Source organism: Salvelinus fontinalis, chromosome 4, assembly GCF_029448725.1.
Source record: "Salvelinus fontinalis isolate EN_2023a chromosome 4, ASM2944872v1, whole genome shotgun sequence".
NCBI lineage: Eukaryota > Metazoa > Chordata > Actinopteri > Salmoniformes > Salmonidae > Salvelinus > Salvelinus fontinalis.
Window position 1 is genome coordinate 48,570,324 of NC_074668.1, and position 16,499 is coordinate 48,586,822.

At 41.0% G+C, this 16,499-nt stretch overlaps 1 protein-coding gene across 8 annotated transcripts in view; it reads right to left on the minus strand.

Moving 5' to 3' along the window:
- LOC129853913 (amyloid-beta A4 precursor protein-binding family A member 1-like) overlaps nt 1–16,499 on the minus strand; it is a 113,222-nt gene that overhangs the window by 11,122 nt on the left and 85,601 nt on the right. For 6 of the 8 annotated variants that reach the window (XM_055920425.1, XM_055920420.1, XM_055920422.1 and 3 more), the window contains 5 exons: nt 14,224–14,334; nt 10,340–10,379; nt 7,950–8,095; nt 3,583–3,615; nt 1,302–1,388 (listed from right to left, as the gene is read on the minus strand). In XM_055920425.1, coding sequence (XP_055776400.1) covers nt 1,302–1,388; nt 3,583–3,615; nt 7,950–8,095; nt 10,340–10,379; nt 14,224–14,334 — 417 coding nt within the window. Of the gene's footprint in view, nt 1–1,301; nt 1,392–3,582; nt 3,616–7,949; nt 8,096–10,339; nt 10,380–14,223; nt 14,335–16,499 lie in introns of all 8 variants that reach the window. The other 2 variants (XM_055920428.1, XM_055920427.1) reach the window with 2 other exon arrangements.

Sequence of the window (16,499 nt, forward strand, 5' to 3'; positions counted from 1 at the left end):
CTTAGTTTAGCCGAATTGGTGATGGCTACTGGTGTTGGTGGACAAATAAAAGATGGTGGATTATGCTAATGTGTTTTTAGGTAATAGATGTACATCTTTACATATTGTGTCTTCCCTGTAAAACATTTTAAAAATCGGAAATGTTGACTGGATTCACAAGATCTGTGTCTTTCATTAGCTGTATTGGACTTTAATGTGTGAAAGTTAAATATTTTAAAAAAATATTTTTTTTGAATTTCGCGGCACTGGTTTTTCAGTGGGGGGGGAGGGGGTGTGCCGCTAGCGCCACGCTGATCCTAGACAGGATAAATAATCGATAATATTTCATCCGGACGGTAAACTATTCAATAAAAGAGATAAAGAAAATGTCGAGCTACAACTTTCGCGCGCATGAACTAATCGAAGGACATTCAGCTATCCACTGATGCGTTTTGAAAAATCTCGCTAATTTTTCAGAATAAAAGCTTGAAACTATGTCTAAAGACTGTTCACACCCTGAGGAAGCCATAGGAAAAGGAATCTGGTTGATATCCCTTTAAATGAAGGAAAGGCAGGCAATGGAACAGGGATTTTTCAAAATAAGAGGCACTTCCGGGTTGGATTTCCTCAGGTTTTTGCCAACAAAATCAGTTCTGTTATACTCAGACAATATTTTGACAGTTTTGGAAACTTGTGAGTGTTTTCTATCCTAATCTGTCAATTATATGCATATTCTAGCATCTAGGCCTGAGAAATAGGCAGCTTACATTGGGAACGTTATTTTTTCCAAACATAAAAATGTATAATTCTGCCCCCTAGCTTCAAGAGGTTTTAAGGGGTGATGATAGGGTTATGGTCAGGGTTCAAGGGTGATGATACGGTTATGGTCAGGGGGTGGTCCATCATAGTCTCCTGTAGACACAGAGGGGACAGTCAAAAACATACGTTTTATGTCTACCAGATTCAACCCTTCTCTATGTCTATGGTCAGGACAGGGAGGGCACAGAAAGAAGAAACTCAGGACCAAACCAATATCAAAGCAACTCCATCAGCTGTCATGTGAAAAAATCTACACTCAAGAAACACTATATTGATTGTCCCAGGGGTACTTGTACAGGTAATTGGCTAGTGTGGCCAGTCCCCCTGATTGGACCCACGCTGGGATTAATGAGCCACGACCCGCCATTACCAGAGGTAAATCTAAGCCCACTGGCTGCAATGGCAACCTGGCTGGGACTGTTACTACCTGAGGAGAGGAGGAGAAATGTCAAGAGAGAAGTGAGCAACATAGAAGATGAGAGAGAGAGGCAGAGAGTGTGTACCTGTGAGTCAGCGTTGAGGACTTTAATCCTCTGGGTGGAGATGAAGAGGTCCACCTCCGTCATGGGCTGGGCCTCACCTTCTGGAGCCTGCTTAGACACACACACACAGACCGATACATACAGTGACAGAGAAAGACACAGAGACAGAACAGGGCAATTGAGCATCTAGTCTATTAGAGTAGTACAGCTGACAGTCCATTATTATCATTCCACAACTAGACAGAGGTCAGAGACAGTCCACAACTACCCGAGTTAACACTGAAGGAAGACACCAGCACTTTCAATTAATCAAAAGCTTTGAGGTGTTCAGAATGTTGCAGATAGAGAGAGTGTGTGTGTGTGTGTGTGTGTGTGTGTGTGTGTGTGTGTGTGTGTGTGTGTGTGTGTGTGTGTGTGTGTGTGTGTGTGTGTGTGTGTGTGTGTGTGTGTGTGTGTGTGTGTGTGTGTGTGTGTGTGTGTGTGTGTGTGTGTGTGTGTGTTGTTGTTTTCCTTTAGTGTAATTCTGGCTTGTACAGCATATTTAGAGTTAGTTCAGTAGTTAGTCGAGTATAGCCTCTCCATAGGTAGCAGAGAGACTGGAGTTAGTAATGGGGTTAGTCTTATTAGTTATACTGTGGTGTTTCTCAACTTCCCTCCTGGGGACCTTCACTCTAGTTATATTGGTTTTTGGCCACTTCATTAAGTCAATATAACAGTGATGAGAGTGTTGGTTGTAATGAAAACCTGGATGATTCCTGTGAGTCCCCAGGATCGGAGTTGAGAAACTTTGGGTTTACAGTGAATACTTACGCTTCGAACACACCGGCTGCGTCATTGCATCACTGCTGCATAACATTTTGCGCAGCTAGGCAACTATACTGATGCATGTACCTTTTGCAAATGGTCGCATGCGGTTGGACACATGGAGGAGAGAATCATTTTCGCAGTATCCTCAAAACCGTGTCTTTTTGACACAACTGCTGACAGCTACAGGGACATAAACGCAAAAAATGCTGCTTGGAGACAAGTGTCCACGATAGTAGGATTGCCAGGTCAGTTTAGTAGTGAGCTTGTGCTAGATGTGACTAGTTAGCGTTAGCTAGCTAGCTAACCTAGCTTGCTAACCTAGCCAATGAGGTGTGTGTGAAAGAAATAGTCATACCACCTTCCACGTTGGTCTCATTGTTGAAAGAGCCTACTCTGCCTATCTTGACTATTTATTATTGCATTTCGCTCCAAAACTGCATATTGGGGGGAAATTATATTATAGGCTCTCACAATTAATTTGAGGATGTCATCGAATAAATAATATACTTGGCAAATAAATAAATAAAAAATGTAAAGAAATTATGCAATCAAACTGTTTTTATGTAATCCCAAATGTTTACTGAATGTGTGCAAAAAAAAGATCTACATTCATATTTTGCTACTTTCTGTCAAGTCCACTCATACAATTTGATGCATACGTTCGATTTATCGAACGTATGCACCACACAGAACGCACTGCAACTGCCTCTGCAACGCAATGCTGCAAGGCAAATGCAGCGTTCCATTGGAAATGAATGTACTTCTGGTGTATCGAAACGCAATGACGCAGTCGGTGTGTTCGAAGCGTTAGTCGGTCTGTGTTGGAAAAGAGAGAGAGGTGCTGCTGTGTGTAATGTTAGCCATCCACAGGATTCACAGTGCTAACAGCCTTACAATTGTTGAAATACCACACTAATACAGAAGCTTGTGCCAGAGAAAAAACTCTTCAATTACGATCACAAACACAACACAACGTCATGGTATAACAAAAGAATTGTGGCTGCACAGCCATTTTCTGCATCCAGCAATTTCAGTTTCTCCTCATATAAGCTTTTATTCGTTGTACATCTATATCATGTGTCCATGTGTCTATGTATTCCTGTCAGTATCTTGTAGAAACTCTATAGGAGTATAAAGCGGAGAATGTCTGACATGGAATGAGAAAATGGTGACGGATTTAATTGACAGACAAACCTAAGAATGGTATACATAACATGACTGCAAATCAACAGAAGACTTTGTTGCTGGATTCAGAAAATGCAGCGAGTAAAAGAAGAAGAAAAATAAGGAAAAAGGAGAGAGAGACTTTACAACACAGAATGAGTCCCTAATGGCAGCCTATTCCTTATATATAGGGCTCTGGTCAAAAGTAGTGCATTAAATAGGGAATAGGGTGCCATTTGGGACATAGACACAGACAGACACAGACAGACACAGACAGACACAGGAAAACACAACGGAACACTGAACAGCCAATCAATGAGGAGTACTGCACCTTCTTCTTGTTTTTGGCTAATTTCTGGGCCGTCTGCTTGGCATGGAACAAACATACATACAGGAGAATGGGTTAGACTGAAGCAGGGCTCAGGGCTCAGACAGGTTGCGCTGTGTGTGTGTGTGTGTGTACTTGTTTTCCTACATTATCAGGACCCAATGTCCTTACATTTCATCTTAATGTCCTGAACAGATAGGAAACAACTTTTTTGAAAAGTCAGGACTTTTTTCAGGTCCTGAATTTGTTCAAAATTGCTATTTTAAGCTAAAGGGTTATGTTTAGGCTTAAGTTTAGTTGTTTTGGGTTAGGGTTAGGTTAAGGGTTAGGGAAAATAGGATTTGTAATGGCGCAAATATTTGACACTCCAAAAAGTCCTGACATTTCACAATAACACAGCTGTGTTTGTGTGTGCACGTGTGTATGTGTGTGTGTGTGTGTGTGTGTGTGTGTGTGTGTGTGTGTGTGTGTGTGTGTGTGTGTGTGTGTGGTCAGAGTAGTGCAGGGCTGAAGTAGCATGGGCATAGTAGGCCTATGGATCTGGGGAGGGGATTGAATGGCAGTGTGTGTATTGATTACATCCATGGGACATTCCATTTTAGAACATATCTTACATTTAATTTCTGGGATTCAACCAGTCTGAAATCAACCAGTCTTTAAAAAAGTACCCAATGGTATATCTACTTTACTGTTCAGTGTGTTATTTTTTGGCCAGCAGGTGACTCACTTGTGCACTAAAAGGATTAGACACAGTTATTCCCACCCTAATACGTTTTTATTAAACTGCACCATTAATTTATGGTCAAATTCACTTAATGAGGTCAATTAATGTGAAAGCGTATCATGCTTAATTGGAATCTTGAGTATGTCTTTACAATACATAGTAAACTAATAGGTACAGTTCCCTAGGAAAGTATTCAATCACCTTGACTTTTCCACATTTAGTTGTGTTACAAAGTGCAATTAAAATAGATTGAATTGTATTTTTTTTGGCGATGATTTACACAAAATACTCAAATATCAAAGTGGAAAAAAATGTATTCTAAAATTAATATGAACTGAAACACTAATATATCTTGATTAGATTAGTATTCAACACAATACATGTTGGACAACACCTTTGGCAGTAATTACAGCTGTGAGTCTTGTTGGGTAAGTCTCTAAGAGCTTTGCACACCTGGATTGTACAATATTTGCCGATCATTATTTTTCAAATTCAAGCTCTGTCAAGTTGGTTGTTGATCATTGCTCAATGTCATCTTGGTAAGCAACTCCAGTATAAATTTGGCCTTGTGCTTTCGGTTATTGCCCTGCTGAAAGGTACATTTGCTTTCCAGTGTCTGTTTGAAAGCAGACTGAACCAGGTTTTCCACTAGGACTTGGCCTGTGCTTAGCTCTATTCCATTTATTTTTATCCTAAAAAACTCCCTAGTCCTTGCCGATGACAAGCATACTCATAACATGATGCAGTCACCACCATGCTTGAGAATATGAAGAGTGGTACTCAGAGAAGTTCATTTCTTTGTCACATTCTTTGCAGTATTACTTTAGTGCCTTGTTGCAAACAGGATGCATATTTTGGAATATTTGTATTCTGAAAAGGGTTCCTTCTTTTCACTCTGTCATTTAGTTTAGTATTGTGGAGTAACTACAATGTTGTTGATCCATCCTCAGTTTTCTCCTATCACAGCCATTAAACTCTGTAACTGTTTTAAAATTACAATTGGCCTCATGGTGAAATCCCTGATCTCTTTCCTTCCTCTCTGGCAACTGAGTATCTTTGTAGTGATTGGGTGTATTGATATACCATCCAAAGTGTAATTAATAACTTCAACATGCTCAAAGGGATATTCAGAGTTTTTTTTCATTTTTACCCTTCTACCAATTAGTGCCCTTCTTTGCGAGGCATTAACCTTTGTGGTTGAATACGTGCTTGAAATTCACTACTCAGCCGAAGGACCTTTCAGATAATTGGGGTAGTCATTCAAAAATCATGTTAACCACTATTATTGCACACAGAGTGAGTCCATGCAACTTATCATGTGATTTGTTAAGCACATGTTTACTCCTGAACTTAGTTTGGCTTGCCATAACAAAGGGGTTTAAAACCTCTTAAGGATCTGACCCTTTTTTATTTATTTTTTTGCCTAAAATGACATACCCAAATCTAACTGCCGGTAGCTCAGTACCTGACGCAAGGATATGCATATTCTTGATACCGTTTGAAAGGAAACACTTTGAAGTTTGTGGAAATGTGAAATTAATGTAGGAGAATATAACACATTAGATCTAGTAAAAGATAATACAAAGAAAAAACATCCGTTTTCAAAAATGTTTTTGTTCCATCATCTTTGAAATGCAAGAGAAAGGCCAATATACGACTTAGGACTCTGGGCGCAATTTTGTTTTTGGCCAGTAGATGGCAGCAGTGTATATGCAGCGTTTTAGACTGATCCAATGAACCATTGTATTTCTGTTCAAAATGTTGTATCATGCCTGCCCAAATGTGCCTAATTGGTTTATTGATACATTTTCAAGTTCATAACTGTGCACTCTCCTCAAACAATAGCATGGTATTATTTCACTGTAATAGTTACTGTAAATTGGACAGTGCAGTTAGGTTAAGAAGAATTTAAGCTTTCTGCCCATATCAGATATATCTATGTCCTTGGAAATGTTCTTGTTATTTACAACCTCATGCTAGTCACATTAGCGCACGTTAACTCAACCGTCCCGCGGGGGGGGGGGGGGGGGGGGGGGGGCACACCGGTCCTGGTCAACTCAAGACATTTCAGCTTTTCACTTTTAATTAATTTGTAACATTTCTAAAATAACATTTCCACTTTGAGAATATGGGATATTGTGTGTAGATTACTGGCACAACATCTGAAATTAATCCATTTTAAATTCAGGTTGTGACAACAAAATTTGGAAAAAGTCAAGAAAGAAACATAGGAAGGATATTATAGTATAAGATAGTAGAACATGCAGAAGTGCTATGGTGGCTCTGTCTGATGAGAACAGGAGTAACAGAAAACATACTCTAGGTGTGTGTACAGTATGTATGGGCTGATAGAGGCTATGGGCTACAGCTCAGTGCATTTTGATCAGGCGGGCTGTAAAATGCTGAGTCACTACAGTATGGGCTATGGGCTGGAGGTGCGCCAGGAGGCTGATAAACCAGGAAGATGTCAGGAAGACTCAGGTCATGTGACAGAAAGTGAGTGAGGGGAAGTGACCATAGAGAATGATAGAGGACTCTTCATTGTATCTGTCCCATTATGACATCTGTGAGCGCATGGGCAGCGCGATTGAGGACATCTCCATTTTGAAGTAGTCAATTAAACTACAAATATAAAGCCAAGGTTGGCAATTTACTGCCACCTGCAGTTATAGAATGTTTACTCAAGTTTAATGAATTGTCTGATCCCTTCTGGTGACCTAGATGGAATTATGTGATCCTCCTTCCCACCCAATTGACTACTTCAAAATGGGGAAAGTCCTCAATAGCACAGGCCAAGCTAAAACAAGCTTTTGGGCACTAGGGTTCTCTATTATTCTCTATGGAAGTGACACAGTTATAGGTAGAAATGTACTGATGTGAGATCTTGACCTTTGTACATATTCAGGTTCGTACATAGCCTAGAACATGTTTCTATGCAAAACAGATATCGATTTGATCACTTGTGATAAAGATGTTATAAAGCAGTACGTTCCCACTGGGCACAGGTGTAATTTCAACATTTCGTTATCATTTACATTTGGTTGAGATGTCAACTAATGTGAATTCAACGTGAAATCAACAAAAAATGTCACCATGTCATTGGATTTAGGTTAAAAGTTGGGCGGATTTTTTTCCCCCTTACATTGATGACTTTGCAAATCCAATGAGTTTTCCACGTTGATTCAACATCATCCGATAGATCTTTTGTTGTTGAAATGATGTGGAAACAACGCTGATGCAACCAGTTTTTGCCCGGGGTGTTATCAGACAGTATTAAAAACAGGTTATTAGATATTATCCATTACCAGGGAGAAAACATAATACAGTTACAAGGTAAGGTTGGAATCAGGTTGGGCGACATGTAGCCTAGTGGGTTAAGAGCGATGGGCCAGTAACCGAAAGGTCGCTGGTTCGAATCCCCGTGCTGACTAGGTGAAAAATCTGTGGATGTGCTCTTGAGCAAGGTACTTAATCCTAATTGCTCCTATCGCTCTGGACAAGAGAATCTGCTAAATGACTAAAATGGGATCTATCCAGAAGTTCCTCTGTAAGAAAATAATTTGTACTGTCTACTAGGGTCAACCCAGCATGTTCAACCACATCATTGCGAGCAAAGAAAAAAAATCAAATGAGTCTCTCTCCTCACCTTGATGCGGCTGACAGCCTCCTGGGCCTGCATCATGCGGACGTTCTTGGAGGGGGTCTTGTCAGACAGTAACTGGGTGGAGCCCAAGTAGTTAGCAGCAAAGATGATCCCATCGATCAGGTCCTCTGGGTCACATGGACCTGGGACTGGGGGTAGAGGAGTAGGAAGATTAAAATGCCACGATTTGCCATGGAATATACACTGCTCAAAAAAATAAAGGGAACACTAAAATAACACATCCTAGATCTGAATGAATGAAATATTCTTATTAAATACTTTTTTCTTTACATAGTTGAATGTGCTGACAACAAAATCACACAGAAATGATCAATGGAAATCAAATGTATCAACCCATGGAGGTCTGGATTTGGAGTCACACTCAAAATTAAAGTGGAAAACCACACTACAGGCTGATCCAACTTTGATGTAATGTCCTTAAAACAAGTCAAAATGAGGCTCAGTAGTGTGTATGGCCTCCACGTGCCTGTATGACCTCCCTACAATGCCTGGGCATGCTCCTGATGAGGTGGCGGATGGTCTCCTGAGGGATCTCCTCCCAGACCTGGACTAAAGCATCCGCCAACTCCTGGACAGTCTGTGGTGGAACATGGCGTTGGTGGATGGAGCGAGACATGATGTCCCAGATGTGCTCAATTGGATTCAGGTCTGGGGAACGGGCGGGCCAGTCCATAGCATCAATGCCTTCCTCTTGCAGGAACTGCTGACACACTCCAGCCACATGAGGTCTTGCATTGTCTTGCATTAGGAGGAACCCAGGGCCAACCGCACCAGCATATGGTCTCACAAGGGGTCTGAGGATCTCATCTCGGTACCTAATGGCAGTCAGGCTACCTCTGGCGACTACATGGAGGGCTGTGCGGCCCCGCAAAGAAATGCCACCCCACACCATGACTGACCCACCGCCAAACCGGTCATGCTGGAGGATGTTGCAGGCAGCAGAACGTTCTCCACGGCGTCTCCAGACTCTGTCACGTCTGTCACATGTGCTCAGTGTGAACCTGCTTTCATCTGTGAAGAGCACAGGGCGCCAGTGGCGAATTTGCCAATCTTGGTGTTCTCTGGCAAATGCCAAACGTCCTGCAGGGTGTTGGGCTATAAGCACAACCCCCACCTGTGGACGTCGGGCCCTCATACCTCCCTCATGGAGTCTGTTTCTGACCATTTGAGCAGACACATGCACATTTGTGGCCTGCTGGAGGTCATTTTGCAGGGCTCTGGCCGTGCTCCTCCTTGCACAAAGGCGGAGGTAGCGGTCCTGCTGCTGGGTTGTTGCCCTCTTACGGCCTCCTCCACGTCGCCTGATGTACTGGCCTGTCTCCTGGTAGCGCCTCCATGCTCTGGACACTACGCTGACAGACACAGCAAACCTTCTTGCCACAGCTCGCATTGATGTGCCATCCTGGATGAGCTGCACTACCTGAGCCACTTGTGTGGGTTGTAGACTCCGTCTCATGCTACCACTAGAGTGAAAGCACCACCAGCATTCAAAAGTGACCAAAACATCAGCCAGGAAGCATAGGAACTGAGAAGTGGTCTGTGGTCACCACCTGCAGAACCACTCCTTTATTGGGGGTGTCTTGCTAATTGCCTATAATTTCCACCTTTTGTCTTTTCCATTTGTACAACAGCATGTGAAATGTATTGTCAATCAGTGTTGCTTCCTAAGTGGACAGTTTGATTTCACAGAAGTGTGATTGACTTGGAGTTACATTGTGTTGTTTAAGTGTTCCCTTTATTTTTTGGAGCAGTGCATATACGGTTTAAACCTTAACATGTTTGTGAAGGTTTCAACTCTAAAGATGCAGAAATTAGAACAGTTGGATTGATTGAGACATCGTAGTGAAAGAGAGAGAGAGAGTATGTGTGTCACCAGAATGTCCTTGTGCTTCACACAGAGCTAGAGAGACTAGAGACACAATGCTCCTACTGAACTAAAACACACAGAATGCATGAGTAAAGAGTGTGGGTGGGTGTGATTAGATAGATAGATAGATAGATAGATAGATAGATAGATAGATAGATAGATAGATAGATAGATAGATAGATAGATGTGTATGTGAGAGAGAGAAATAGAAGGAGAGAGAAAGACCGCACTGAAGCGTTTGACTGGTGCACTAGAGGCCCTTTCTCTGTCTCTAATTTTTCTTACCTCCCATTCAGCCCTCCATGACATTTAAAAATGCTGATCTGGTACTAAATGTAGGCCTGCACATCAGCATACCCCCACAGAGCTAAATCACCCAAGCATTTACTTAGAGAGAACCACTTCTCAAATATATTCTGCACTGGCAAAATACGGCCCACTGAAGTAAAGCAGAGAGGGACGTAAAGACCAGGAGCCAGGAGCAAGTCAAAGGAGCAGGTCTTACCTTCTACATAGGTAGGAAAGGAGGCCAGGCTTCTCCTGGACTGTAGTTGTAGAGGAGAGACAGATAACACATTACTGACGGGTCACACAGGCACGGTCATTATAACACTGTCATAGCACTATCATAACACTGGTGAAAGACAGACAAACGTTGGTTGACACATTGGGCTGTGCCGGTCATGACATTTTGTTAGCCGGTTATTGTCATGCAAATGACTGCCAGTCTCATGGTAATTACCCGTTATTTAACATAAACATGTTTACAATCTTCAGGCCTCTATGAATACAAGCCGCTGATGCGCACCTTTGGAACATCTACATTTTAAAGTCTAACAAATCCATTTAATATACACAATCACAATAAATCCATTATTTATTTTAGGCAGGACTAAAGAAACATTATATGAGGAAAATGTATTTCAAAAGAACCGAATGTGAGTCGGCCAGCCTTCTGTATGTTATCTGGCTATGCGCCATGCCCGTAGGCTAGTTCATTTAGCAGACAAGATATCGAATCAGTCCTGTGCCATGATTTTATATGATATTATTGTAAGAATAATATAATTGAACTTAGCTGAAAGGATGTTTTCCCATTCCGGAGTGAGAGCACATATGAAGTGGCTATGTCGAGCGTAAAAGTTATCAGTTGAAACAGGTCCCACATGCTAGATTTAGAATTATTTGGTCAATTTAGTTGTGAATGAAACAAACCTCAGATTGTCTTAGAAATCAAAACATGATGCAGCTATAGGCTATTGACTATTTGAAAAAGCAACCAAAAAAAGCTTGCACTCTGTTCTTTGCCTCCGGCTCCACACCCTGTTCTCTCATCAAAGTGATCATATTTTCAAACATCAGACTTTTCTCAATTTTATATTATCTTCAATTTGTTTAGAATGGCTCATTATGAAATGGGTAGGAACAGGGGCAGGGGACAAAATACATGTCATCGAATAGCGAATGGAGGCCCATTTCCCCCAGTTTAAATCATGCCGTGTAGGCTACTCCGGCTTTAAGCAAAGCAGCTGAGAAATAAATATAAGATCCTCTTCTTTTTAGTGGCAACCACCAAAACTCTGCTTTCATGTCTGGGTTTGTCTGGGTTTATAAGAAAAATAATTTAACTTCACGCATCAACCAGGGTTTGAGGAGTATGCAGCCTCTCACTGCGCGACAGGTGATATTCCGCTCAAACTCTGTATGCCATGGGCTCACCAACCATGTTCCTGCAGCTATCCAGGCTATTCAAAATCAAATCCAAATTCCCCATAATTGTAGGTTAACTTTGTAAGCCACCCTGCACAACAAACAGCATCGCCTAGGCCTATACGTTCTCTCCCATACTCACGGATAGAACGTTTTGAGCGTAATTTAAGCCAACCAGTCCATCAAGTATGCATAATAATACAGTCCACATTCTAAGGTGATTACTAGAATATGTTTAATTTCGGAGTATAGGCTAGACCAGTTATCTACCAAAAACTCATTTTCTTTTGCCATGCTAATATGTGGCAGACTAGTAGGATATGTATTGGAAAACAGCACAATCATTATTTTAATTCCGTTTTTTGGGGGGGACTTGGGCTCATACAGTTGACGTCGGAAGTTTACATACACCTTAGCCAAATACATTTAAACTCAGTTTTTCACAATTCCTGACATTTAATCAGAGTAAAAATTCCCTGTCTTAGGCCAGTTAGAATCACCAATTTATTTTAAGAATGTGAAATGTCAGAATAATAGTAGAGAGAATGATTTATTTCAGCTTTTATTTCTTTCATCACATTCCCAGTGGGTCAGAAGTTTACATACACACAATTAGTATTTGGTAGCATTGCCTTTAGATTGTTCAACTTTGGTCAAACGTTTCGGGTAGCCTTCCACAAGCTTCCCACAATAATTTGGGTGAATTTTGGCCCATTCCTCCTGACAGAGCTGGTGTAACTGAGTCAGGTTTATAGGCCTCCTTGCTCGCACACGCTTTTTCAATTCTGCCCACAAATTTTCTATAGGATTGAGGTCAGGGTTTTGTGATGGCCACTCCAATACCTTGACTTGGTTGTCCTTAAGCCATTTGCCACAAAATTGGAAGTATGCTTGGGGTCATTGTCCATTTGGTAGACCCATTTGCGACCAAGCTTAAACTTCCTGACTGATGTTTTGAGATGTTACTTCAACATTTCCACATAATTTCCCCTCATGATGCCATCTATTTTGTGAAGTGCACCAGTACCTCCTGCAGCAAAGCATCCCCCACAACATGATGCTACCGCTCCCGTGCTTCACGGTTGGAATGGTGTTCTTCAGCTTGCAAGCGTCCCCCTTTTTCCTCCAAACATAACGATGGTCATTATGGCCAAACAGTTCTATTTTTCTTTCATCAGACCATAGGACATTTCTCCAAAAAGTACGATCTTTGTCCCCATGTGCAGTTGCAAACCGTAGTCTGGCTGTTTTATGGCGGTTTTGGAGCAGTGGCTTCTTCCTTGCTGAGCGGCCTTTCAGGTTATGTCGATATAGGACTTGTTTTACTGTGGATATAGATACTTTTGTACCTGTTTCCTCCAGCATCTCCACAAGGTCCTTTGCTGTTGTTCTGGGATTGATTTGCGCTTTTCACACCAAAGTACGTTCATCTCTAGGAGACAGAACGCGTCTCCTTCCTGAGCGGTATTGACGGCTGCGTGGTCCCATGGTGTTTATACTTGCGTACTATTGTTTGTACAGATGAACGTGGAACCTTCAGGCGTTTGAAAATTGCTCCCAAGGATGAACCAAACTTGTGGAGGTCTACAATTTCTTTTCTGCGGTCTTGGCTGATTTCTTTTGATTTTCCCATGATGTCAAGCAAAGAGGCACTGAGTTTGAAGGTAGGCCTTGAAACACATCCACAGGTACACCTCCAATTGACTCAAATTATGTCAATTAGCCTATCAGAAGCTTCTAAAGCCATGACATCATTTTCTGGAATTTTCCAAGTTGTTTAAAGGCACAGCCAACTTAGTGTATGTAAACTTCTGACCCACTGGAATTGTGATACAGTGAATTATAAGTGAAATAACCTGTCTGTAAACAGTTGTTGGAAAAATTACTTGTGTCATGCACAAAGTAGATGTCCTAACCGACTTGCCAAAACTATAGTTTGTTAACAAGACATTTGTGGAGTGGTTGAAAAATGAGTTATAATGACTCCAACCTAAGTGTATGTAAACCTCCGACTTCAACTGCATTTAGACATTGGCGTATGCATAAGCTCTAATATGCATTTGGTTGTTCTACACATTTCTTTGTGCTCGGCTCTGAAACAACATCCAGAACGACCATGTTTTCCACTCAGTTGTTGAACTTCTTTCATCAAATTGATCATCACAGTGAGGTCAAAATGTTTTCCCTAATGGTGGGTTTTAAAAGCATGATAGTATTTTGATGATAAGTTGACAAGGTAAAAATCTGTCATTCTGCCCCTGAACAAGGCAGTTAACCCACTGATCCTAGGCCGTCATTGTAAATAAGAATTTGTTCTTCACTGACTTGCCTAGTTAAATAAAGGTTAAATTAAAAAAATCTAAATAAGTGTACGATGTGATTTTCGAACGCATTTCCATTGATGTCAGAGTGGTTAGAGGGACAATAGAGCTCTGAGTGCCAGACCATTAGCGACCCGATGGTCGTTAGTGATTTGGGTACTACCAAAGCATGTCCAGAGTGCATAATAGGAGATTACCATGACTCAACGTTTACGTGGAATTTGACTGCGTTCATGACACAACTGCCGGTGTTGCGGTAATATGGTCACAGCAACGGTCCTATATGCAGTGTCATTTTGATTTGTCACAATACCTGGTAAGTATCATAACATGGACATATACATGCACACAAAAACACCTCTTTAGTGGAAAGCGGTGGAGACTCGAAGCTTTCACTCCCTTCAAGCATGGGTGTCCGGATTGAAGACTCCGCCCCCTGAGGAGAGGCCTGAGAGTCTGAACCTGGAGACTAGAGAGAGAGCGAGGAAAAGAGAGAAAGGAAGTGAGAGAGAGAAAGCAAATTTTACTTCCATCATTCAAACATAAAAACATAAAACAGAGCAGGGCCTTGGAAGGATTGATCATATGGTATACAAGACTTATACGAGACCTTTCACTGAACCAAATCAATAAGGGTAACACCCACATTTGGTTCAAACTCAACAAAAGCACGATCATTAGTGACACTCATTTATATATACTGTATGTGCAGTCTATGCTTCTCACTCAAATTCAGTTTTATGATAATGTCCAAAGAGAAACCAACCAGTTCCAAGCTGAGGGAAATATGCTTTCGTGTGGGGATTTTAATGCTAGAATAAGTTCTGACTGTGCAGACCCTTAGGGTAATAAACATATACAGTATTTGGACATTTGGACAACCTGTATTAATGATTTCCTTTCGAGTACATATAGCCCAAACCTCCCTGACTTAAATGTGGCTTTGATAGCTGCCACAAAAACACATTTAATCAAATGGGAAACCATTCTAATTGAAAACCTCAAAAAATATATGGTTAGATTCCGAGTGTAAACTCAAGGATATTTATCAAATAAAAAACAATACCAACCACAAGATTCAGCAAGAATATTGTGGCACATTTAAAGAATACAAACAAAAACCTAAGATGGAAGAAACGGAAGCATTTTGAAAACTATGAAAGAGTGAAAACCAGTTCTGGGAAAAATGGAATGGCTTAAAAGGAGAACAGAAGAATGATCTAGCCATTCAAAATGGCAACATCTGGACCCCCCAACATCTGAACCCCCCATTTTGAACATCTCTATGGAATAATACCATAAGAAGACCTTACTTTAAAACAAAGAAATATCCAAGAAAAACGTAATTAAAAACAACCAGAACCTAATTGACTTCCAAATTACACAAGCTGAACTTTCAAAGAACATACAAGCCTTAAAACCTGGAAAGGCATGTGGCCCTGACAGCATCAGGAATTAAATGGTTAAACACAGTGCTCCTGAGCTGCAGGATGCCTAATTAAAACTATTCAACCTGGTTTTGGAGAGTGGCTGCTTCCCTGGTACTTGGAACCAAGGGTTCAAAACCCCCAGATAAAAAAGTGACAAATTACATTGATATTTAGTCATTTAGCAGACGAATTAAACCCCAACAACCATTGAGAGCAATTGTAATGGAGTCTTTTGTAGGCACTTTACAGAGGCTAACTCTGCCATGGCTCGTTGGGCAAAGCCTATGAAGAAATTAATTGGGTTTTTGGAGGGTTTTTGGATAAATGCAGAAAATAAGGTCTGTGGTAAACACAGGATTAGGAGATTTTATACGTTTTTTTCTATGAAATAATCTTCATCAGCTAACATCACTTTTTGAGAATTGTAAAGCATTTATGTAACTGAAAAAAGTAAAAAGCTAACGATGCGCTTACATGTAAAAAAAATAAAACTACAGCGCATGCCTTTGATGTCACCTACGCTACGCAAAGCTTCACAGCTCAATCAAAATGTATAGACAAGACACGGCTGGATAGCCGTGTAAAACAGCTCTGAGATATTGACAGCCAGAGACTGGCTTAACCCTTTACACTCGTGGGAATTGGCCTATATAGCATTTGCTTGGCCTATATAGATAGGGCAAGCAAATGCATGCATGGAAGCAATTAAAACAGTTTGGAGATTATGGGAAAATTATTAGACTAAATTTACAGCCACAACAGTTCATCTGACACAAGACTGAATCCAAACATTACACTATTGATTTAATGTGCATTTTACGTTTACTGTACTTTTTGCTATATTCGTGGTAAATGTGGGGTACTGTAGGTACAACATAAGACAAAACAATTACACGGGTTTGAGTGAGAGGACTAACTGGTGTCTCCAAGTGGCCACACTCCTCTCCAAAGTGTGCACAGTTCCTAAGTAATTTCAATGCACTTTTATGACTCAAAGAAGAGTCTTCAACTATAAGGTGCTTTTTTGAGCTCTCCTAGCTGTGCCGTTGAGAAACTAGAGCAAGCACACTTGTAGTTGTTTTGTTTGGAACACAACCCTGCATCTCCACCATCACATAATTATTATTGTTGTTTACGCAATCCATAAAAACGGCTCATTATAAATTGCAATTTGGATCAGGTGGGCATCCTTTGAAAGCTTGTT